The sequence below is a fragment of the Lemur catta genome, chromosome 9, assembly GCF_020740605.2.
Source record: "Lemur catta isolate mLemCat1 chromosome 9, mLemCat1.pri, whole genome shotgun sequence".
In the NCBI taxonomy this organism is placed as follows: domain Eukaryota; kingdom Metazoa; phylum Chordata; class Mammalia; order Primates; family Lemuridae; genus Lemur; species Lemur catta.
Genome location: NC_059136.1, coordinates 22,345,742 through 22,368,264, shown reverse-complemented (window position 1 = coordinate 22,368,264; position 22,523 = coordinate 22,345,742). Strand labels below are relative to the sequence as shown.

General features: G+C 46.1%; 1 protein-coding gene and 1 pseudogene across 2 annotated transcripts in view; one reads left to right on the top strand and one right to left on the bottom strand.

Moving 5' to 3' along the window:
* The window catches only part of CYFIP1 (cytoplasmic FMR1 interacting protein 1), an 86,455-nt gene that overhangs the window by 19,138 nt on the left and 44,794 nt on the right, over positions 1-22,523 (top strand). For both annotated transcript variants that reach the window (XM_045561088.1, XM_045561086.1), the window contains exons 2-13: positions 8,282-8,404; positions 8,480-8,569; positions 9,802-9,879; positions 10,102-10,203; positions 11,105-11,286; positions 14,123-14,219; positions 14,308-14,436; positions 15,358-15,462; positions 18,950-19,041; positions 20,060-20,177; positions 21,022-21,144; positions 21,923-22,048. In XM_045561088.1, coding sequence (XP_045417044.1) covers positions 8,288-8,404; positions 8,480-8,569; positions 9,802-9,879; positions 10,102-10,203; positions 11,105-11,286; positions 14,123-14,219; positions 14,308-14,436; positions 15,358-15,462; positions 18,950-19,041; positions 20,060-20,177; positions 21,022-21,144; positions 21,923-22,048 — 1,359 coding nt within the window. In that variant the 5' untranslated portion in view covers positions 8,282-8,287. The remainder of the gene's footprint in view (positions 1-8,281; positions 8,405-8,479; positions 8,570-9,801; positions 9,880-10,101; positions 10,204-11,104; positions 11,287-14,122; positions 14,220-14,307; positions 14,437-15,357; positions 15,463-18,949; positions 19,042-20,059; positions 20,178-21,021; positions 21,145-21,922; positions 22,049-22,523) is intronic.
* Positions 3,974-5,008, bottom strand: LOC123644823 (annotated as a pseudogene).

The following is a 22,523-nucleotide window of genomic DNA, read 5'->3' as shown; positions in this document are numbered from 1 at the left end:
CCCCAGCCACCTGCCCATCTGTGCCCAGGTGCTCTGCCTGTGGTTCCAGCTCTGCTGCCTCCCTCCTGCCCCTCAGGCCCGAGGTGGTCTCCCAGCACCTGCATGGGCCCTTGTAAGAGTCACCTTATTGACCTCTCTGCCTGTTCAGCCTTGACCTCCCTCGAGTGGACACGCAGTGTTCAGTGCTGGGTCAGGGTGGCTCTCCTCCTTGCTCTGTGGCTGTGGGCCCTGGGGGAGCTGGTGACCTCGCTGAGCCGCGCTCTGATCGTTTGCCAGTGTGTCAGGATGACCCCCACCTCAAGATGGCTGGGGGTACATCTTTCTGAGAATATGTCTGGGTGACACTGTGGGGTGGTCGGTGACATATGGAACGAAGGAGGGAGGTCGGAGCTGTGGCACGTCCAGCATGCCCTGTGGGCACTGTCTCCCAGTGCATGATTGTGAGACACTCCGCCCGGCACAGGAACCTCGGCCTCCTGCCCACTGGGGTCCCCTGCCACCCTCCTGGGGTCCCCATCAGGCAGAGTGAGGCGTGAGCATGGTATGACAGACTTACTGACTCAGATGGCCTTTCACCGACGAGTGTTATAGCTCACTTTGTGCAAACCACCGCGCAGCTGCCCAGAGCAGAGGTAGCCCCGCCAAGGAGATACGGCGAGATTGACTCAGGGACACTTGAAACATCACTTGAAGAGCAGCAAAGTGAGACCAGTATGTCTGCCTTTGAAATCTTTATTTTTAAGAACTCTTAAATTCACAAAATAAATGAATTGATGTCTTGTCAAAACAGCAGTTCCCCTAACATATTTAAATTCGTTTTTATGACTTGACAAGCTATAGGATTTGTAAATAAACTTGAGGGTTGGGAGCTGCTGCTGATAGCACATCAGTTAAGGAAGAAAAAAACATCTCTTCACGTTGTTAAAGGACATAAACTGAGGGTGAGCATGTTATTTTCAGGTATATTCACCGTCTGGGGAGGCTGGGGTCAAGTGCAGACTGAAAGTGTCAAACGCTAGCAGCTGGCTTTTGTTTTGCTCCAGCAGTTTGCTTTTTCTGCATTGAGCATGTATTGTTTTCATGATCAGCAAAATCTCCCAGCCTGTGTTGGGTTTTAGCAGCCAGGCAGCACGAAGGCATCCAGACCCTGCCTGGGCGACTCTGCTCAGCCTGTCCTTGGCTCTCCATAGTCTGCTAGGGCTGGTGTAACAGCACCCCACAGATGGGGCAGAAATTTGTTTTCTCACAGTGCTGGAGGCTGGACGTCTGAGATCACAGTGCCGGCAGGGTTGGTTTCTCCTGAGGCCTCTGTCCTTGGCTTGTGGATGGCTCCTTCTCTCTGTGTCTTTGCTCTGTGCCTGCCCACGCATTGCCCCCCTCTGACCAGGAGCCAAGTGCTAGACATCTATGTACATGTCCGTGTGAGCTGAGCCAGTGGAGACAGAAGCGTGATCCTGTTGTTAAACTCTAGTTGGTAGCGCCAGTAGGGCGGTTCAAGTGTCGTTACAAACTTCAGATACAGTGGAGGCCCTGCCCAGGGGTTGCGGACACCAGCTGTGAGGTGACCAGGCCAGACAAGGTGCCCCTGCCTGGGAACTTGGACTTCGTGGTGGGGCTGGTGTGGCATGAGCAGAGGACGGGGGAGACCTGATGCCAGGTGGATCCCGGTGGGTGCCATGGCATACATGGGAGGACTCGGGGCAGGAGGAGGGGCCGAAAAGATCTGAGTTGGGGATGGCTGGAGGCGGGCACAGTGCGTGTAGACTGTATTCCCCAGCAGTGGGGTGCCGACAGCCAGGGCAGGGTGTGCTGGCAGCAGTTATGGACGGAACAGAGTAAACGGACTTCAAAGAAATTCTGGAGGTGGAACTGTGGGGTGTCGGAGGGCAAGATGTGACAGAAACGCGGAGACTTGGATTCAGAGCTGATTATTCCAAGTTCACTTAACAGGGCCGAGGCAGAGGCCGCGACGTGCACGTGAGGAAGATGTGCAGATGGAGAGGCCTCGGAAGCCAGCAGGGCCCGAGCTGTGTGCGTGCGCGTGACAGCCACTCGCTGTCACACGCCAAGGTGTGTGTTGGAGCAGCTTTTGTGACTGAAAAACTTGAAACGAAAATTCAAAGAATGGGAAAGAACAGCAGTTTGCCATGGCAGGTGCGTGACTTGGCCAGCAGTGCCATGTCGCCTCGCGGGATGACGAGATGCTGAGAAAGAATGCGGAGCCACTCGACAGGTTGTACGGAGCTGGAGCCGTCTGCAGCTGACGGAACAGTTTGTATCACAGTGTCTTGTTTTTGTAGGGGATGGCGGGCTTACGGATGATAATTTGTCTTTTTCCTTTTCCATATTTTCTTATTTATCTGTAATAAATATTGCTGGGTTTTTGCTCTCAATTTTTTTTATTGTGGTAAAATAGCCATAACATAAAATTGACCCCATCTTAGTCACATACGTGTGTGGTTCAGTGGCTTTGAGCACAGTCACGCTGTTGTGCAGCCATCGCCACCATCCATGTCGGAGCTCTCCCACCGTCCCGCGCTGAAACTCTGCGCCCGTCCGACGCTGACTCCCGACTCCCCTCCTCAGGCCCTGGTAACCGCTGTGCCACTTTCTGTCTCTATGAATTTCACACTTACGAACCTCATGTAAGTGGAATCATGTAGAATTTGTCTTTTTGTGACTGGCTTATTCCCCTCAGCATAATGTTCCAGAATTTACTTCCTTTTTAAGGCTAATATTCCATTGTATGGATAGACCACATAAATATGGCTATTTTTATACAAAGAAGTCTGTAAACCCTGATTGGGAATAAGCTGAGCATTTGGCATTTTTCCTTGGGCGTGACCCCGTGTGTCATCCACATGAATCACAGCTGATACGCAGCAGTTCTGTGCCCATCTGTGGTGCCCTTCCACCCCCACCCCCACCCCCATGCCACTGGTCATCTTGGCCGCTCCTGGGTGGGGGTGGGGTGGGGTGGGGGAGAAGGTGGGTCCCCGTGGGTGCTGTGTGGAAGGTGGAGCTATTGGTCACGTGGGCTGTGTGGCTCCCCGGGGTGCTTGACCAACGCAGAGCCTGGCTTAGGCCACAGAAAGGGCAGACAGTGGGACTCTGGGCTGGAGCCACGGGACACCAGGCAGCCCCTGTGGGGCGGAGGCCTGTCCTGGGTAGCCTGGCCCCCTGGCAGGTGGTGACAGCTTTGAGGTGCCTGCAGGTACACCGAGGCCAGGGCTGCTCATGCTGGCTGTGCAGGGTAGTGGCTGAGGGCTGCTTTGTGCTCCCGCTGTTCTGCGCTTCTCCTTTCTTATATATGTGGAACAGAAAGTTGTGATGATAGAGGGAAGTTAATGATGGAAGGAGAAAAGCCATCTTCCTTGTTTTGAAGAGTTTCTGCTACATTTTAAGTTCATAGTTAGAAACATGCAGAACAACCTTCTGCTGTTGGTGGGAGGCGGGTGCTGTAAATGTCAGTGAGGTCCATCTGGCTGGCTGGCCCAGTGTTGAGTGCCTCTGCGTTCTTGCCGATTTCCTGCCAGTTACTGAGAGCATTGTTGCCATCTCAGACTGCCACTGTGGATTTGCCTACAGTAGCCCCCGTCTGTGGGCGTGCCTTCCAGGACCCCCAGTGGATGCCTGACACCTCCCCCCATACTGAACCCTACATATATGTTTTTTTCCCTATGCATACATACTTTTGATAAAGTTTAATATATAAATTAGACACAAATTAACAATAATAATAAAGTAGGACATGCTTATTAACTTTTCACAGTCTTCCCAGAATCAGTCTGCTTTTCACTACTTCTAGTGGAAAGTAGAAATCTTACCACCATGCAGGTTTGCCTTCCCCTTTCATGTTATAGTTGTTTTATATCTACGTAATTTATACACTTGTATATATTAGGTTGGTGCAGAAGTAATTGCGGTTTTGACCATGAATTTTAAATCATAACTAGGCTCAAACACATCTTTATTAATCAAAATAGGAACCATTACAGTCAATACATTTTTGCCAACGAGAAATAAGTTTGTTTATTCCTATAGTGTAAAAATCCATGCTTCAGGATTCAACAAACTCTTGGAAAGCATTTTGTGCATACTGCTGGTTATAGAAGTGTTTTCCCTGCAAAAAGCTGTCAAGATGCTTGAAGAAGTGGTAGTCGGTTGGTTGGCAAGAGATCAGGTGAATATGGCAGATAAGGCACAACTTCATAACCCAATTCGTTCAACTTCTGAAGCCTTGGCTGTGTGATGTGCAGTCCGGCCTTGTCGTGGAGAAGAATTGGGCCCTTTCTGTTGACCAATGCCAGATGCAGCTGTTGCAGTTTTCGGTGCATCTCATTGATTTGCTGGGCATACTTCTCAGATGCAATGGTTTCGCCAGGATTCGGAAAGGCGTAGTGGATCAAACCAGTAGCAGACCACCAAACAGTGACCATGACCTTTTTGGGGGGCAAGTTTGGCTTTGGGAAGTGCTTTGGAGCTGCTTCTTGATCCAACCACGGAGCTGGTCATTGCCGGTTGCCCTATAAAATCCACTTTTTGTCACACATCACAATCTGATCGAGAAATGGTTCATTGTTGTTGTGTACACTAAGAGAAGATGATACTTCAAAATGATGATTTTTTTGATTTTCAGTCAGTGCATGAGGCACCCACTTACCAAGCTTTTTCACCTTTCCAATTTGCTTCAAATGCCCAATGACCGTAGAATGATCAACATTGAGTTCTTTGGCAACTTCTTATGTAGTTGTAAGAGAATCAGCTTCGACGATTGCTTTCAATTGATCGTTGTCAACTTCTGATGGCCGGCCACTGCGCTCCTCCTCTTTAAGGCTCTCGTATCCTTTGCAAAACTTCTTGAACCACCACTGTACTATATGTTTGTAGCAGTTCCTGGGCCAAATGTGTTGTTGATGTTGTGAGTTGTCTCTGCTGCTTTATGACCCATTTTGAACTCGAATAAGAAAATTGCTCGAATTTGCTTTTTGTCTAACATCATTTCCATAGTCTAAAATAAATATAAAATAAACAGCAAGTAAAAAGTCATTAGCGAAAAACCGTAAAGTGAGAAATATGCATTAAAATGATGTATAACATAACCACATTCATTTAAGAATGTATTCCAATATCAAACGGCAAATTTCAACAATGCTAATACTGCGATTACTTTTGTACCAACCTAATATCTATCTATATTATTTTTTCTTTCTTAAAATTTCAAAATATTTGGGGGGTACAAATGTTTTTGTTACATGGGTACCTTTTATAATGCTTAGGTCAGGGCTGTTAGTGTGCCCCTTACCTGAATATTGTTCATTGTATCAATACTTGCTAGGGGCCAGGAGTGGTGGCTCATGCCTGTAATCCCAGCACGCTGGGAGGCAGAGGCGGGAGGATCACTTGAGGCCAGGAGTTCAAAAGAGCAAGAGCAAGACCCGGTCTCTACTAAAAATAGAAAAAATTAGCTGGGTGTGGTGGCAAGTACTTATAGTCCCAATTACTTGGGAGGCTGAGGCAGGAGGATTGCTTGGGCCCAGGAGTTTGAGGTTGCTGTGAGCTGGGCTGACCCCGCAGCATTCTAGCCTGGGAGACAGAGCCAGACTCTTTCTAAAAAAAAAAAAAAAAAAAAAAAAAAAAACAAAGCTTGTTAGGTTTTTGCTCCTTCCCTCCTCCCCCTCTCCCTTCTTGAGTTCCAGTGACTTTTTATTTCCTTCCCTCTGTGCACTTGTGTGCCCATTGGTTAGTTCCAGTTTATTAGAGAATACATGTGGTGTTTGTTTTTCCATTCTTGAGCTACTTCACTTAGGATAATGGTCTCCACTTCCATCCAAATTGCTGCAAAAGACATTAATTCATTTCTTTTCATGGCTTATAAATATTTATAATTATAAATATCATATACTTACATAATTTACATTTATATTCACTGAAAACCCCATCAGACATTATTATAATTTTTGCTTTCAACCACCAGACAATTCTTAAAGTGTTGCAGGGGAAAGATTCTGTCTGTTCACTTGGTGTCTACCCCTCTCTTGCTTTTGCTTCATGGTTCATGGCCCGAGCTTCTGCATCTTCCATTTGGTCTGAGGAACTTCCTTTAGCCTGTGTCTCTGCATCCTCTTAATTTTCCTTCATTGAAGAATGTCCTCATTTCACTTCCGCTCCTGGAGGGCATATTCATGCCTCGATGTAGGGTTGTGGGTCCTGAATTTGAGCTTTTCTTTCAGATTCAGAAAGTGCTGGCCCACCATGGGGATTCCAGCTGTTGTTCCCTCTCTGTCATATGTCACTCTTCTCTGGTTGTTTTTGAGATATTTTTCCTTTATCTTTAGTGTTCAGCAGTTTGACTGTGGCATGTCTGGGTGTGGATTTCTTTGGGTTTATCTTGTTTGGGATCCATAGAGCTTCTTGGGTCTGTAGACAAAAGTCTCTCCAAATTTGGGAAGTTTTTAGTCATTTTTTTCAGCTTTTTTCCACCAGGGCTTGCTTTCTCCTTTCCTCCTTGCACTCTGATAATGCAAATGTTAGACCTTTTCTCTGGTCCTGAAGGTCCCCAAGGCTTTTTATTTTTTTCAGTCTTTTTTCTCTCTAGCATTCAGATTAGATAACTTACATTGCTCTGTCTTCAGGTTCATGGAATCTTTACTCTGCTCTTGAGCTCCTGTAGGCAGTTTTAACAATTTCAGTGCTATATCTTTTAGTTTTAAAATTTCCATTTGGTTCTTCTTTACACTTTGTTTGTCTGTTTGTGTTTTGCTGACTTTCGATTTTTATCGTTCAGTTTGGGAGTGCTATGATTGTTAAGAGCATTTTCATAGTACAGTAATTGCTTTAAAGTCAGGTAGACAGTTGCAACTGCTGTGTCATTTTGGCATTGGCATCCTTAGATTTTTTTTTCCCATAGCGGCTGAGATAGTCCTAGTTCTTTGTGTGCTGAGTAATTTGGTTGTAACTGGACATTTTGGAAATTATGGTGTGAGATGCTGAGTCTTGTTTAAGTCCTTTGAAGATATTGATATTTTTATTTTAGCAGGCAAACAACCTGGTTCTGTCTTGCCTTCTGTGGGTTGTGGCTCAGTGTCAATTCCATTTTCACAGCCTCTGCAGTGCCTTTTGGATCTGCCCCGCTGTGTGCCGCTAATGGCCGTGCCTTTTGGATCTGCCCCACTGTGTGCCGCTGATGGCCGTCTGGGACCTGGCTGTGGTCTCAGGGTTTGAGTTTGGGGTATGAAGAGGATCAGTCCATACCTTTGAGCTTGGGCTCAAAGCTTAGGAGAGATTTTTTTGGGCTCGCTCTTCTGAGCTTCCTCCTCTCCACACTGCCCCTGGGACTTCTTGGGTCCCTGGGGGCTTCCCTTTCTTGTTCTGCAGCCAGCACATAAGCTGTCCCATTGCACACTGGTGCCCAGTGCTGGGAGGACTGATTTGGGGCTTCTGTTCGGTGTCTCATCCAGCCCACCTGCTGCTCTTTCCTTTTTAGAATGCCACTCAGCTGCCCCTACGCCCCACATGGGGTCAGAGCCCCCATCCAGGGTCACAGCAGATTGAGCAGGATGCAGGCGGGGTGTGCCAACACCACCCCTGGAGCTGGCACAGAAGTCAGGTTCAGACGTTGCCTGCCTTCATTTCTGTGCGTCTCCACCAGCTGCGGCGTCATGCTTTCTGTCCCTTGCTAACAGCCACCTCCTGGTGCATCGTGCCTCTCTGATGGTGGTCCCTGCAGGCTTCCCATAGTCCTTGTAATCTCCACCTGTCTGTGCAGCTGGACAGCTGGTGCGGGGGTGGGGGTGGGGGAGGGTTCTGTCTTTTCCATCTCGGTCGCTAGTGTGTTTGGAGGAACCGCCTGGGAGGCAGCTGCGTTCAGGGAGGCATTGCTGCGCCCCTCCGAGGCTGTGGTGGGCAGATGTGGTGTTGGAGAGGCACTGTGACAGGGTTGTCAAGCCCTCCCAGAGAGCCCTTAGCACCAGCAGCTAGGGCTTGTGGCCACCAAGGTAGAAAAGGTGACAGGAAGAGACAGCATATGTGGTGGCCCAGGTCCCCTGCACTGTGATGTACCTGGAGGCCAGGAGAGCCTGTCCCCAGAGAGTGTAGAGGAAGGAGAGGCTGCACAGGGACTCTGGCCCGTGTGCCCTGGGAGACATGCCACACTCCAGGAGCCTGGCTGTGCCCACATCAGCCATTCCCAGTACCCAGGGCCTGAAGCCACCTTGGAAGGCTTTTCAGGTACCCCTCATCCGTTTCCTCAGAGAACAGGTGGCTTTGTGTTTTGTTCTAGTCCAAGATGGCGGCCCAGGTGACACTGGAGGATGCACTGTCCAATGTCGACCTCCTGGAGGAGCTGCCCTTGCCCGACCAGCAGCCCTGCATCGAGCCCCCGCCATCCTCGCTGCTCTACCAGGTGGGTGCCCCAGTGGCCACGGGGGGCACAGCCAGGGCTCTGACCTCTCCGTGATGTTTTTTCTCTTCCTTTCAGCCAAATTTCAACACTAACTTTGAAGACAGAAATGCATTTGTCACTGGCATCGCAAGATACATTGAACAAGCAACCGTCCATTCTAGCATGGTAATGCCATCTGCGCGTCTTTGTTTCTCTCTGGGGGAGTGGCACGTTTGAGTGGCAAGTGCACACTTTTTTGTTGTATCCTGATAGACTGTGCAGTGAGGAAGAAGAGAAGAAAATGAAATGCCTTACATTTTTAAGAAAGTCTTTGTTTTTATTGTTATAAAAACAATAACATGCTTTCTGAAGATTTAGCATCGGTGGCCCAGAGAAAACCTTTGTCATTGTTTGGAGGTCACCCCTGCCTTGTTAGGGCTCACTCCCTCTCCAGATCTGCACTTACACACACCTGTATACACCCACATGGGATTTAGATTTTATAAATGAATTGCACTGTTGTTACAATTACATATCTTAGTGATTTCATGAACATTTTATTATGTCATGAAAATGTGCTAGAGAAAGTAATCTTTAATGGCTGTATAATCCATTTTGTAAATGTCCACAATTTATTTTTGCACATTTACTTAGTTTCGTCTTTTGTCTAATAAAAAAATGTTGTGATGAACCTCTTTCTAAATATTGGCTAGATTTGAAGAAGTGAAGTTAAAGGGTCAAAGGTTGTGGGCATTTTAAAGCATCTTAAAAGCATTGTCAGATTGTAGTTGACATTTTAAAGAGCATTTATGTCATTTTTACTATTTTTACCAAAGGAAGCAACACAAAAGCAGTTTTATAAAAAATGGTGACAGTCCTTATCCCGTGAATACTCTCACTAGATTTTAAGTGCTATGGGAATGCTTCTAGCTTTTCCTCCTGAGACACGCAAGGCTGGCAGCCCTGCCTCTGAGTCTTCTCTGGCAACCAGGAAGCCTGGTTTGACCCTGTGAAGAGACCATTGAGGACCCTGTGGGTGCTCGCACTGCACTGGGGCGTCTGTCTTGAGCCCTGCCCCTGAGTCCCCAGTTTCAGGTGTCATTGCCAGCAGGTTCTTCAGGGCTGGGTGGAGCCGAGATGTAGCGTGTGCAGCAGCCTCTCAGAGATGCCTGCATGTCACTGATACCCCCTCCAGCCTGCAGAAGCCATGCAGTGTTTCTGGTGGTCTTTGTGGCCCCACTGCTGCACCTGGTCACTAGCTTCTTAGCAGCTGCCTCTTGGCATGCAGATCTCAGTGCTTGTCTGTACATCGAAGAGAGGAGAGTTTACGGAGTTTTGTCTACACCTTAGCAATTTGACACCCCTTTTTCATCCTTGTTCCCCTGCCTGCCTTTGACTTGCCCTGTGTTTTGGTGCAGAATGAGATGCTGGAGGAAGGCCAAGAGTACGCTGTCATGCTGTACACCTGGAGGAGCTGCTCCCGGGCCATTCCTCAGGTACCACACCTGCCTGCCCGGATCCATCCCGTCAGGCCACGTCCACCCCACCAGCCCCACCCCCATGCCTGCCAGGCCACGCCCCATCCCTCAAGGCCACGCCCCTCTCCTCCCCCAGTGAGTCCCACGCCAGCTGCCTGGGATGCCCAGCTCTAGCAGTCCAGCAGCTGCTTCCAGCTGGATTGAAGCCTCTTTATGTCATACTTGTTGCTTTATTCCTAGGTGAAATGTAACGAGCAGCCTAATAGAGTGGAAATTTATGAGAAAACTGTGGAGGTCCTTGAGCCTGAGGTCACAAAACTGATGAATTTTATGTATTTCCAGGTAAGACAGCAAAATACTCTGAGGAGTGGGCTGCTGACATGCTCCCACCCACCCATCACCAGGGACTCACTGAACAGAGCGCATGTAAATTACAGCAGCCACAACAGTTTGTGAGACAAAGGGAACTACAGCCTTTGATGTCTAAAACTTTGCTGCCTTTCAGAATAAATACTCCTTTTGTGTTTCACTTCTCTTCTCTATTTGAGAGTGAATTCCTATTTCTTTCACGAAGCCTGCTTTCTGTCAGTTCCAAGTACGTTTTTTACTTTCTGCCAATTTGTACTTTCGATTCATCCAGTTTTTCAGGTATTTTCTTTCTCTCGGCCTGGTCCTGATGGCCCATTCCTGGTGGTCCCCGCCCTGGCCTTGGCTCCCTGGCCCTTTGGTTAGGCAAAGAGTGGCCACATAGAAGGGACTTTCTGGCTTTTTAAAGAAATACTTTGGAAAAGTCTGAAGATTTTTTCATTGTAGTTTTCTTTAGCACAGGCAGAAGATAGAACTGACAAGGAGATGAATTTTCATTTTATCTTGGAAGTTACCAGCAGGAAAATCCTACTCTCCTTTTTTTTTTACTTCTGAAAGTTATAACATCTAAATTTGACTGATGTTTTATTGGAGCATTTTGCTCAGTAACTTTGCTGGAATAATCAGCAAAATTTTTTTACTTTAGGGACATAGTTGGTAAAGTGCAAAATAAGTAGTGATTGCTATAGAGCAAAGGCATGTGGGAATTCCTTTATAGAAAGCAGACCCTTTACCTGAGTTGTAAAGACTTGCCCTCATTAGGTGGATATTTTACCAAGAAGTGACAGTGAATCCAGATACTGTGCCTGAAGGCAGGACATGGAATTGACCCCTTGCTGACCAGTGGTTTTTCTGCCTTCCCCATTCCTCCGCCCAGAGAAATGCCATCGAGCGTTTCTGTGGGGAGGTGAGACGCCTGTGTCACGCTGAGAGGAGGAAGGACTTTGTGTCGGAAGCCTATCTGATCACGCTGGGCAAATTCATCAACATGTTTGCTGTGCTAGATGAGCTGAAAAACATGAAGTGCAGTGTGAAGAACGACCACTCAGCATACAAGAGGTAAGCTCCAACTTTGTGCACGCCGTGGGCCTGCACAGAGAGTGCCTGGCCCAGCGGCATGCCTTGCGTGGAGCAGGTACGCGGCCGGTGTGTGCTGAAATCATCACTCCTGGTTGGCAGCATCTTGTCAGTCTCAAGGCTGTGTGAGTACATGCTCCTAGGTGTAAAGTGCAGGGGTGGCTGGCAGATTACATGTATTTTGTGGTTTCACAAAGCTAGAGCAGGCTCTGGGCGTCCTGGTCACGCTCAAATGTTTATGGAGGCCCTCTGGGTGCCCTTGAGAAGACAGACATGCACAACATGCAGGCCCAGCTTAGGGAGCGTCTTGGCAAAGGGGCAGGTGGGCTCTGCAGCCCAAGGGGGCACTCGGGCATTGGGGCTGCAGTTGTCAGTGCTGATCACTGGCTCATGGGGGTCCCTGGTACATGAGCACCAACGCAGCTGTGTGCACACACGGCCCTTGAACCATCACGGGGTGTCTCAGGGTCACATTGAGCTTTCAGGTGGCTCTCCTCCATGGCAGTTTTCTTTTTGAATGTGGAGAATTTCTGGAGAAAAGGCTGGCAGGACGACTGGAAAAGGCGGGCGTGGCTCAGTGTGTGCCTGTGGAACACTGTGGGGGTGGGCGGTGGCCAGCCAGAGGCAGGCAGTGGGTGATAGAACAAGCTGTCTTCTAACAGGCTTTCTTTACTGTCTGTGCTCCATGCTGTTGAAGATGTGTTTTGCTGGAATGAGATGCTAACTTCTTTCTCCTCTGCTAAGTGAGAAATCTTAGCTCTAAAATTAAATTAGAAGAGACTTTGTATCTGAGTATGCCCTAGTTATGTTGCATCTTAAATCATACAACTGTTGCTATATCTTTATGATAAAATTAACTTGGAATGCTACACCAAACAGTGATTTGAGGATGAGGCAGCAGCGGGAGTTGAGCTTGGTCCCCCAGAATTTTAAGCCTTATTCATGTGAAATAAACACAATGTTGCATTCACCACCTGAAATCAGCTCTGCACAGAAGCCTAGATTTTCAGAACCAGAGAAGAATCTCTGGAGTTGACTCAAGTCTCCACATCCCTACCCCAACAACTACTCAAATCAGGAAAGTGAACATGTTTAAAAAGGCAACCATATAAGCTTTAATTGTGTATAATTTAAAAAACCCACAACAATAACAGTGGCTTAAAAAAGATTGCAGTTTATTTCTCGCTTGCCTGAAAAGTCCTGAATTAGGTGGCCTGCAGCTGATTAGGGGGCTCTACAGTGTTCAGGACCGAGGGCTTGTGTTGTCTTACTGTTTTGCTGTCTTTGGGTGTTGCCTCCTGGTCCAAGATGGCTGCTTGAGCTCCAGCTGTCATTTATGCATTCTAGTCATTTATGCATTCCAGTCAGCAGGGAGAGAGGAAAAAAGAAGGGCTCTCTCCTTATAAGCAAACTTTCAAGTGCTTTTCAGTGTTTTGCATTATATCTCATAGCCCAACCCTTGGTCACATAGCCACAGCTAGCTGCAAGGGAGGCAAGGTACATTGCAGCTCCATGGAAATTTGGGGCTTCCTTAGAAAGAAGAGGAAGAAATGGACGTTGATGTAGGTTATCAGTCCTTGCTGTGGAAACTTTTCTTTAATTAAACCCACAAGATTCTAGGTTGCAGAGACGTATCCTTTTGTGGTCATTTTCCATTGAACTTTCTTGGGGGATAGCCCTAGATGTGCAGAGTCCTCAGCCTACCTTCACACTCAGCATGTGCCTTGCAGTACTGTTGGCCCTCAGTGTACAGGTCCTTTCACACATGTCAAATTGTGTAGCTAACTGCGAAGTGGTGGTAGAGCCAAGACTCCGTCTTAGGACTTTGGGCACCAGTGGTCCCTGCGGCAGTGTGGCCAGGGACACCTGCTCCTGGGACACCAACTCCTTGGAAGGTGTCACCCAGACGGCTCCCAACAAACAGCCTTAGCATTGTTGGCCGTCTTCATCATAGGGCTGTGGGAATCACAAAGGAGGCAGTGGCCCTTCTCAGACTTGGGGACCTGAAGCCCTGTGTCTGTGGACGAGGTAGGCGTCTACCAGAGCAGGGGAGAGGCCAGTGTGCAGGGACCTCTCGAGGAAGTTCATCAGCTGTGGCCAGCAGGTGGTGAGCTGAATGGAGCTGTGTAAGACACATCGAAGTTGGCAAAAGACTGACCCGGAGTCCAGGGCTGGAGCACTCCAGGATTGTGGTCCTCAGCTTCAGGGCCGCAGACTGGTAGGTCTACGGCCTGTTAAAAGCGGGGCTCACAGCAGGAGATGAGTGGCAAGTGAGCCAGTGAAGCTTCATCTGTATTTACAGCCGCTCCGCATTGCTGGCATCACTCCATGTAAGCTCCACCTCCTGTCAGATCAGCAGCAGCATTAGATTCTCGTAGGAGCGCCACCCGTACTGTAAACTGTGCATGCAAGGGGTCTAGATTGTGTGCTTCTTGTGAGACTCTAAGGCCTGGTGATCTGAGATAGAGCTGAGGCGGTGATGCTAGCTCTGGGGAGTGGCTGCAAATACAGATTATCATTAGCAGAGAGGTTTGACTGCACAATAAATGTCATATGATTGAATCATCCCCGAACCATCCCCCATCCCCACCCAACCCCGGTCCATGGAAAAATTGTCTTCCACGAAACCAGTCCTTGGTGCCAAAAAGGTTGGGGACCGCTGTTCCAGGAGGCTGGAATCACAATCAGTTTCTGAGACCCCCATTTCTACAGATAACTGCAGAGAGAGGAAGGGAATCCTGATCTTCCCAGGGGCTTCTTAGTTAATTTTAAGCAGCACATCGGTGCACTTTGGGATTAACTCTTTTTGCTTTCAAAGGGCTGCCCAGTTTTTACGTAAAATGGCGGATCCGCAGTCCATCCAGGAATCGCAGAATCTGTCCATGTTCCTGGCCAACCATAACAAGATCACACAAGTAAGGCTCGTGTCCTCGGGCTCAGGTGACAGGCTGTGCTGCCAGCTGGTGCTGCACCACGACACGGGTCTCTCGCTCTGTATTTCAGTCTCTACAGCAGCAGCTCGAAGTGATTTCTGGCTATGAAGAGCTCCTGGCAGACATCGTGAATCTGTGTGTGGATTACTACGAGAATAGGATGTACTTGACGCCAAGTGAGAAACACATGCTTCTCAAAGTACGTGTGCACGAGCACAGCCTTGCTGTGGTTGACAGGCTGCACCTTGTCTAGAGTCCTTTTGCCAGCTTTGTCGTGTTCTCATGCTGCCATGTGTGTGGACAGCGTCCCACCCCACACGCAGCCTGCGCTGCAGGTTCTGGACACACCCACCCCAGCAGAAGGTGCTCCTTGGCCAGGAGGTCCTGGGTCAAGGATTCTCTCAACATTAAGCTGCTTTTAACAGAAGTTACGGAAGATTCTGCTTGTTAAGGATGTGATTCCCAGGAATTAAATATGTCGTGTCACCATAATTAAAGTAGACTTTTGTTCGTCATATTCTTTATCATTCTGCTCCAAATTGGGGAAGTTTTCATCTGCATTTCTCGTGGGAAGATGAGAAGGCAGTAATGCCATTCCCTTTGCTGTGCTCTCTACCTTCACGCAGAGTGGTTCTGGGGACCCGGTAGGCGGTCAGGGCTGAGGTGGCACTTTCCATGGAGCCCCTTGTGACGGTGGAAATGTGTCTGCACTGGGTGGCACAGGAACCCTGGCCATGAGCCCCTGTGGAGCACTAGAGTGTGCACATGGTTGTACCACGTTAAGAATTTTTAGTTTACGTACTTTGAAACTTAAATAGTTGTGTGTGGCTGAATGTTGGACGGTGCAGTTCTAGCGTAGCCCTGCTGTTCGGGTTAGGCTAGTAGAGGATTTGCTTTTTCAGCTTTCAGCAGCTGGCCTGGAAGCCCAACCACCCTTTGTAACACTATTCCAGTGAGGAACAAAAAATGTGTTCGAAGCACCAGAGAAGCAGCCTAAAAATATATCTTTGTGACATATTTTGAATTTGTGATTTCGAAGTTGTCAAATGTGACAGTGTATGTCCTACAGGTAATTAAATTTTCAAATCTGAGCGTTGTTGCACCATGTGTGGCTTTTCAGGTCATGGGATTTGGTCTCTACCTGATGGATGGGAGCGTCAGCAACATCTATAAACTGGACGCCAAGAAAAGAATAAACTTATCCAAAATTGACAAGTACTTCAAGGTGAGTTATATTTTTTTACGTAAACTCTTTATTGACATGTGTAGTTTGGATTTTTAGGAAGTAAAGCCCGGTGTGACCGCGATCCCTCTCAGGAAAAATACCGAGGCAGGAGGGGGCTTGGGAGCCTGCTCGTTTTCTCATCTGCAAGGGTGACTGTGCGCACTCTCTCCTCCCCATGCTGCCTGTGCCTGGGTTGGGTTTATGTAAATGGAACTGTGCCATTTGTACCGTCTTGCCTCTGGCTGCTCACACTCAGCCTCCTGTTGGTGAGCTGCATCCCTGCGGGAGCCTGTGCTTAGGTCTTCACTGCGGTGCAGCATTCCATTTCATGGCTATTCGTAGCTTACTTGTGTGTTCTGTTGTTGTTGGGCGCTCGGTTGCTCCTGGTTTCGGCTTGCGAGCAGTGCTGGTGGTTACGGCCTAAGACTTTCCCACTCGGTGTCCTGATTTGCATTCCCACCAGCAGTGAGCGAGCGTTTCGGATGTTCCACATCCTCGCCAGGACTTGGCACTGTCTTTTTTGGGGGAAGGGACATCCTGAAGGCTGTATTTGTCACTGTGATTTTTTTTTTTCTTTTTTTAGATTTTTAAAAAACCTTATTGAGTTATTAAGGTATAGCTTATATACAATTGTTGCTTCCATTTGCAAGGTAAAATGATGAGATTTGACAGATGTATCATCCCTGTACAACTTTTACTATAGTCAATATATGGAACTTTTCTATCACTTGTAAATGTTTCCTGAGCCACTTTGCATATAACGCCCCTTGTGCCCTTGGCCCCAGGCAACCACTGATTTGTTCTCTGTCTGTATATATTAGTTTGCATTTTCTAGAGTTTTGTATGTGTGGAATCATATGATGTTTCTGGCTTCTTTCACTCAGATGACTTTGAGGTTCAACCACACTGTTGCATGAATTAGTAGTTTATTCCTCTTTTTTTGTTCTTGTGTATTATTCCATCAGTATGAATAACATTTTGTTTATCCTTTGATCTACTGATGAATATTTGTGTTGTTCCCCCCAGTTTTGAGATTGCTATGGACAGGATGTTTGTGTCTCCTCAAAGTTCATATGTTGAAAACTAATCCCCACTATGATGGTGTTTGGAGGTGAGGCCTTTGGGATATAATTAGAACATGAGGGTGGAACCCTCAGGAATAAGAGTAGTGTCCTTATAGAAAAGGGTTCAGGGAGTTCCTCTGCCCCTCCTGCCAGGCGAAGTAACAAACAGAAGACAGACAGGAAGTGGGCCTTCGCCAGTAACTGAATCTACCTATGCCTTGAACTTGGAAAAAAATGAATGAAATTATTCTAAAAAATAAGGTATTTTTTTAAGAAAGACAATTGTAAACAATTAAAACATACACTAAAAAGGGTTCCCTTTCATAATAGAAACATGAAATACCTAGGGCTAACCCTAATAGGAGATGAGCAACCCCTATAAGATGAAATAAAACTTCACTGGGTGATATGAAACATTTTAATAACTAAAGATGTATAGCATTTGTCTTTATAGAAAACTGAATATTGTTAACATGTTACTTCCTAAACTAGATAATGTTAATGCAAACCTGCATGGAGCTTATTCACTGCTGGTGAAAATGTAAAATGGTAGAACTATTTGATACTATGGTAGTTTCTTAAAAGTTAAATATACACTTACTTTTGGACCCAGCCACTTCACTTCTCCCCAAAAGAAATGAAAAACATCTTCATACAAAGACTTATATTTGAACGTTCATAGTAATTTTATTCATAATATTCCTATCTTAGTGTGGGCTGCTATAACAAAAATACCGTAATCTGGATGGTTTATAAACAACAGAAGTGTATTTGTCATAGTGATTTTATTGGCTAGTCTTTCTTTGTAGTTTAGTTGACGTTTCCCTGATGGCTTTCCACGTAATTAGCCTTTCGTGTGTTCCCTTTGTGAAGTGCCGCTTTGAGACTTCTGCTCTTCCTTCCCCTATTGATGTATAGTTCTTTATGTATTCTGGAGACATGTTCTTTGTTGGGTACATGTGCTTTAAAATACATGGCTTCTCCCCTGTATGGCTCACCTTTTCACTTTTTCCTCCAGTTTTATTGAGGTATATTTGACAAATAAAAATGTATATTTATGGTATACAACATGGTGTTTTGATATATGCATACATTGCGAAATGATTAAATCAAGCTAATTAACATAGCCATCACCTCACATACTGATCATTCTTTTATGGTGAGAACACTTAAGACCTGCTTTTTTAGCAAATTTCAACTATGCAATACAGTATTGTTACCTATAGTCACTATGTTGTATATTAGGTCTCCAGAAATTATTTCTTCTGCATAATTGAGGCTTTGTACTAACATCTTCTCCCCCGGCCACCCCATGCCACCTTTTCACTTTCTTAATGGTGTGATTTGATGAACAGAAGTTCTTATTTTAGTGTATTCCAATATATCAATCTCTTCATCAATGGCTACTTTAAGAAATCTTTGTAGACAGCGGGTTCAGGAGAATTTTCTATTGTTAGCTTCTAGAAGCTTTCTGTTTTCTTTTATGTCTGGATCTATAATCCCCCTGGAACTGGCTTCTGTGTATGGTGTGAGGTAGCAGTTGACATGGTTGGGTTTTTCCCCAGGTGGATATCCAGTGGCCTTGCTCATTTATTGCAAAGATGTTTCCCCCCCATTGCTCTGCAGTGTTACCCAGGTCATACGTCAAGTGTCTGTCTGTGGCTCTGTCCAGGTTCTCTGTCCTGCCCCTGACATCCCTGCTCCAGGGCCACAGTGCCTTAATTGCTGGAGCTTTCTAACAGATTTGCTAACCTGGAAATGTGCATCTTTCAGTCTTGTTCTTCAAGATACTCTTGGCTGTATTATCTCTTCACCTTTTGAAATGTGTTTTAGGATTGGTTTGCTGATTTATACATGTAATCCCTAAAAAAATTATTTTTCCTCCTGGAATATTGATTTGGATTCCATTGAATGTATAGATCAGTTTAGGGAGAATAGACATTTAAACATACCAAGCTTCCTTATACACAAACATGATCTATCTGTCCATTCATTGAGAACTTTCTGTAGAATTTTGGGGGTAGTATTTTTGTTTAGAGGTCTTGTATATTTCTTATTACATTAATTCATGCATATTTTTAATTTTTATTGTTTTGGATGTTATTGCAAATTGTTTCTCTTTAAATTTTTGTTTTCTAATTGTTAGTGTGTAGGAATGCAGTTGGTTTTTTATAACTGTGGATATAGCAACATGGTAGGTTAATTTTAACATTTGACTAGTTTTTATATATATTGGTTCTTAAATTGTGTTTTGTTCCTTTCAAAGTGAATGTAGAAGTTATTTACAATTTTTTTGTAGTAAATGATTTGCAGAAGTAGCATTCGACCCATAGTAATTATTAGCATTAGTCATTTTCCTTGTGCTTGGGTATTTGGTGACTAAACATACATAATGACCCTGTCTTTTTGCTCTTTAAATACAGCAGCTCCAGGTGGTTCCGTTGTTCGGGGACATGCAAATAGAACTGGCAAGATACATCAAGACCAGCGCCCACTATGAGGAAAATAAATCTCGGTAGGAGGAGAAAAAACCTGCCCAGTTTGAGCTTTTTGCAGTGTCCTTATTGTGTAGTTTTATGACACTCTACTTATTTATCTAGTGGTCACACTTTTAACATTCTCGACAGGCTGGAACTGAATGTCCAGTGTGGTAGCCCTTGATACATGTGGCTATTTATATTTGAATTCATTGAAAAATACAATTAAAAATTTAATTTCCTTAGTCCAGTAGTTAGTGGCTGCCATGTTAGCACAGATAGAGAACATTTCCAACAGGGATTTCTGTTGGATGGTGTTGGTCAAGAATGTAGACGTGTAAGAGTTCTCTAGGCCCGGTGGTGTGCTGGCAGATGCCTAACACCGGTCCTGGCATGTGTAGCAACAATTTTACAGAACTGTCACCTGAAGGCCTTATCAGCCCAGGCCTGTTTTTGTAGGATCCCCTAGAGCTGAGAATAGTCTTCAAGTTTTAAAAGGAAGGTTGTCTCAAAAAAAAAAAAAAAAAAAAAGAAGAAGAGGATGACTATGTAGCAGAGACAGTATGGCCCACAAATCCTAAAATGTTCACTATCTGGCCCTGAACAGAGAAAGTTGACCAACCCCACTACAAAGCATCTGTAGCTCACAATGACAACTCATGATAAATACCCAGTACTCTCTGTGGAAGATTCCACACAGCCAGTTGAGTATCATAGGATGCTCTCATTGACTTTCGCTGAGCTCTTGTACCCATGACCAACCTGCAGTTGCCATTCAACCATGATTTTGACAAACGAACTTGCATCTCAGTCTTGGGTCAGCAAATTTTTTCTGTGAAGGCCAGAAAGAAAACACTGTAGGCTTTCCAGGCCACAGGGGGTCTCAGCTACAAATTCTTCTTTGTTTTCCTTTTTAAACAACCCTTTAAAAATGTAAAACCCATTGCGTGTGACTGGCACCATACCAGACATCCCTGGCTTCCCCAGCCTCTGCAATGCGTGAGCTTTATGCTGGTGCCTTGTCAGGCAACGCAGGCCTTTTCCCTCCACCGCCAGATGGATGTGCACGTCCTCGAGCAGCAGCCCGCAGTACAACATCTGCGAGCAGATGATCCAGATCCGCGAGGACCACATGCGCTTCATCTCTGAGCTGGCGCGCTATAGCAACAGCGAGGTGCGTGCACCACCGCCACTGTGCGGGACCCGAGTGTTGCTTGTATTGTTTTGCACCCCAAGATTAACTTTAATTGCTTTGAAGAATGTAGTTTAGTACCAAATACAGTCATGCATCACTTAACAACAGGGACACGTTCTGTGAAGTGCGTTGTTCGGCAATTCCATCATTGTGTGAACATCATAGTGTCCTTACACACCTAGCTGGTATAGGGTACTACATGCCTAGGCTGCATGGGAAAGCCTGTTGCTCCTGGGCTACAAACCTGCTCAGCATGGTACTGTGCTGAATGCTGTAGGCAGTTGTACACAGTGGTGAGTATCTGTGTATCTAAACATAGAAAAAATACAGTAAAAATATGGTATTATACTGTTACAGGACCACTGTCGTGTATGCGGTATGTCATGGCCCAAAATGTCGTCATGTAGTGCATGACTGTACTTAGCACCCATTGTAATCGACGAGGCAGTGAAATTAGCATTGCCAGTTTCTGTTCAGCTCTACAAAAAGCATCATCTTTTTTTCAGAAGAATATAATAGGGTTCCCAAAAGAAAGGATGGGGAAGAGATCATTAGTTAAGTGGCATTTTCTGGTCTAGTCTCATGAGTCCACACCATGTCCTGGAGATCCCCCAGGCCGTGGGCAGCGCCCTCTCCCCTTCCTGGGGGTACCCCTGGGTGCCCATTGTTAAGGCTCTCTGCTCACTGCTAGCTTTGGGGAGGGCCTTGTGCCCACATCATTTAGTATTTTTGTGCATGTGGCTTTGGGATAGATTCCTAAGGTGGGCTGGAGGGAAAATGCATCTGTGGCTTTTCTGACGGTGCTGTGCCTGCCTGGCTACAGGTGGTCACAGGGTCGGGCCGCCAGGAGGCCCAGAAGACGGACTCGGAGTACCGCAAGCTCTTCGACCTGGCCCTGCAGGGCCTGCAGCTGTTGTCGCAGTGGAGCGCGCACGTGATGGAAGTGGTAGGTGCCGAGCTCAGGCGGTGTGGGAACTCCAGGGGCTGAAAGGTTGCCACCCCCGGTTGGTGAGAAGTGATTTTCTTCCTAAACTTGTCATGACATTGACTAAATGATATTTTTTCTGCATGAACTTTGCTCTTTGGGTTGAGGAGGAATCCGCTTTTTATCTTCCACCCTAGAAAGAAGAATATGTATCAGTATAAATGTTTCTAAGGTGACTGAAAGTTCATTTCATTTATGTGTTAACAAAGGGCCTCACCTTTTAAAACATATTGATAGAATTAAATTTCTACCATTATGATGGTCTTAATTCTCATTTTTGAACAACATTTTCTCTTTGGAGCTCAAGCTGTCCGTATCTTTTGTTGAATATTAGTAAAATTGTTTCTGGTGCCACATAAAGATTTCGATACCTATAAGTGATAAAAGATTTTCCTTTCTGTGGTTTATTTTGATCAGCAAAAGTTATCAAATTGGAAAGAGAACATGATGATTTGAAAAGCAAATTCTTTTCTTAAATGGTGATGAAAAGCTTGTAGTCTTAGATGCTCAACACACAGGAGCCAGGCCAGTTCACCTGGTGTGTTTCTTAAACCTGAAGTCTCGTGGCCTGGGGTTTTACCCTTTTATGGAGATGGTCAGTGTGTATGTGTGTGTGTGACTTTCAGATTGCGGTAAATATTAGAAATCTGACCTTTTGACTTTGACCATTGTCATGTGAGTCAGACCAGAAGTTGGGCATTTTGCATGCATATGGAATATCTGTGCTCTCTCTGACCAGTATTCGTGGAAACTCGTGCACCCCACTGACAAGTACTCCAACAAGGACTGCCCCGACAATGCCGAGGAGTATGAGCGTGCCACACGCTACAACTACACCAGCGAGGAGAAGTTTGCCTTGGTGGAGGTGAGGACATTTGTCTGCTTTTTCTTCCTTGTGTGGCTCTGGCTTCCCTTTCAAAAGCAAAAGCAAAACCATGAACAAAACTGCCTAAGTTTTTTTTATTTCAATAGATTTAGGAGGTACAAGTGCAGTTTTGTTACACGATGTGTTGTACAGTGGTGAAGCCTGGGCTTTTAGTGTACCCATCAGCTGACTAGTGTGCCTTGTACCCATTAGGTAAGTTTTCATCCCACACCCCCCTCCTGCCCTCCCACCTTTGAAGCCTCCAGTGACTCATTCTACTCTGCATGGCCATGTGTGCTCATAGCGTAGCTCCCACTTAAAATTGACAACATGTGGTATTTGATTTTCTGTTCCCCAGTCACTTCACTTAGGATAATGGCCTCCAGTTTCATCCACGTTCCTGCAAAAGACATTGTTTCATTCTTTTTTATGGCTAAGTAAAAACTGCCTAGCTTACGTTGTTGCTTCTCTGTAG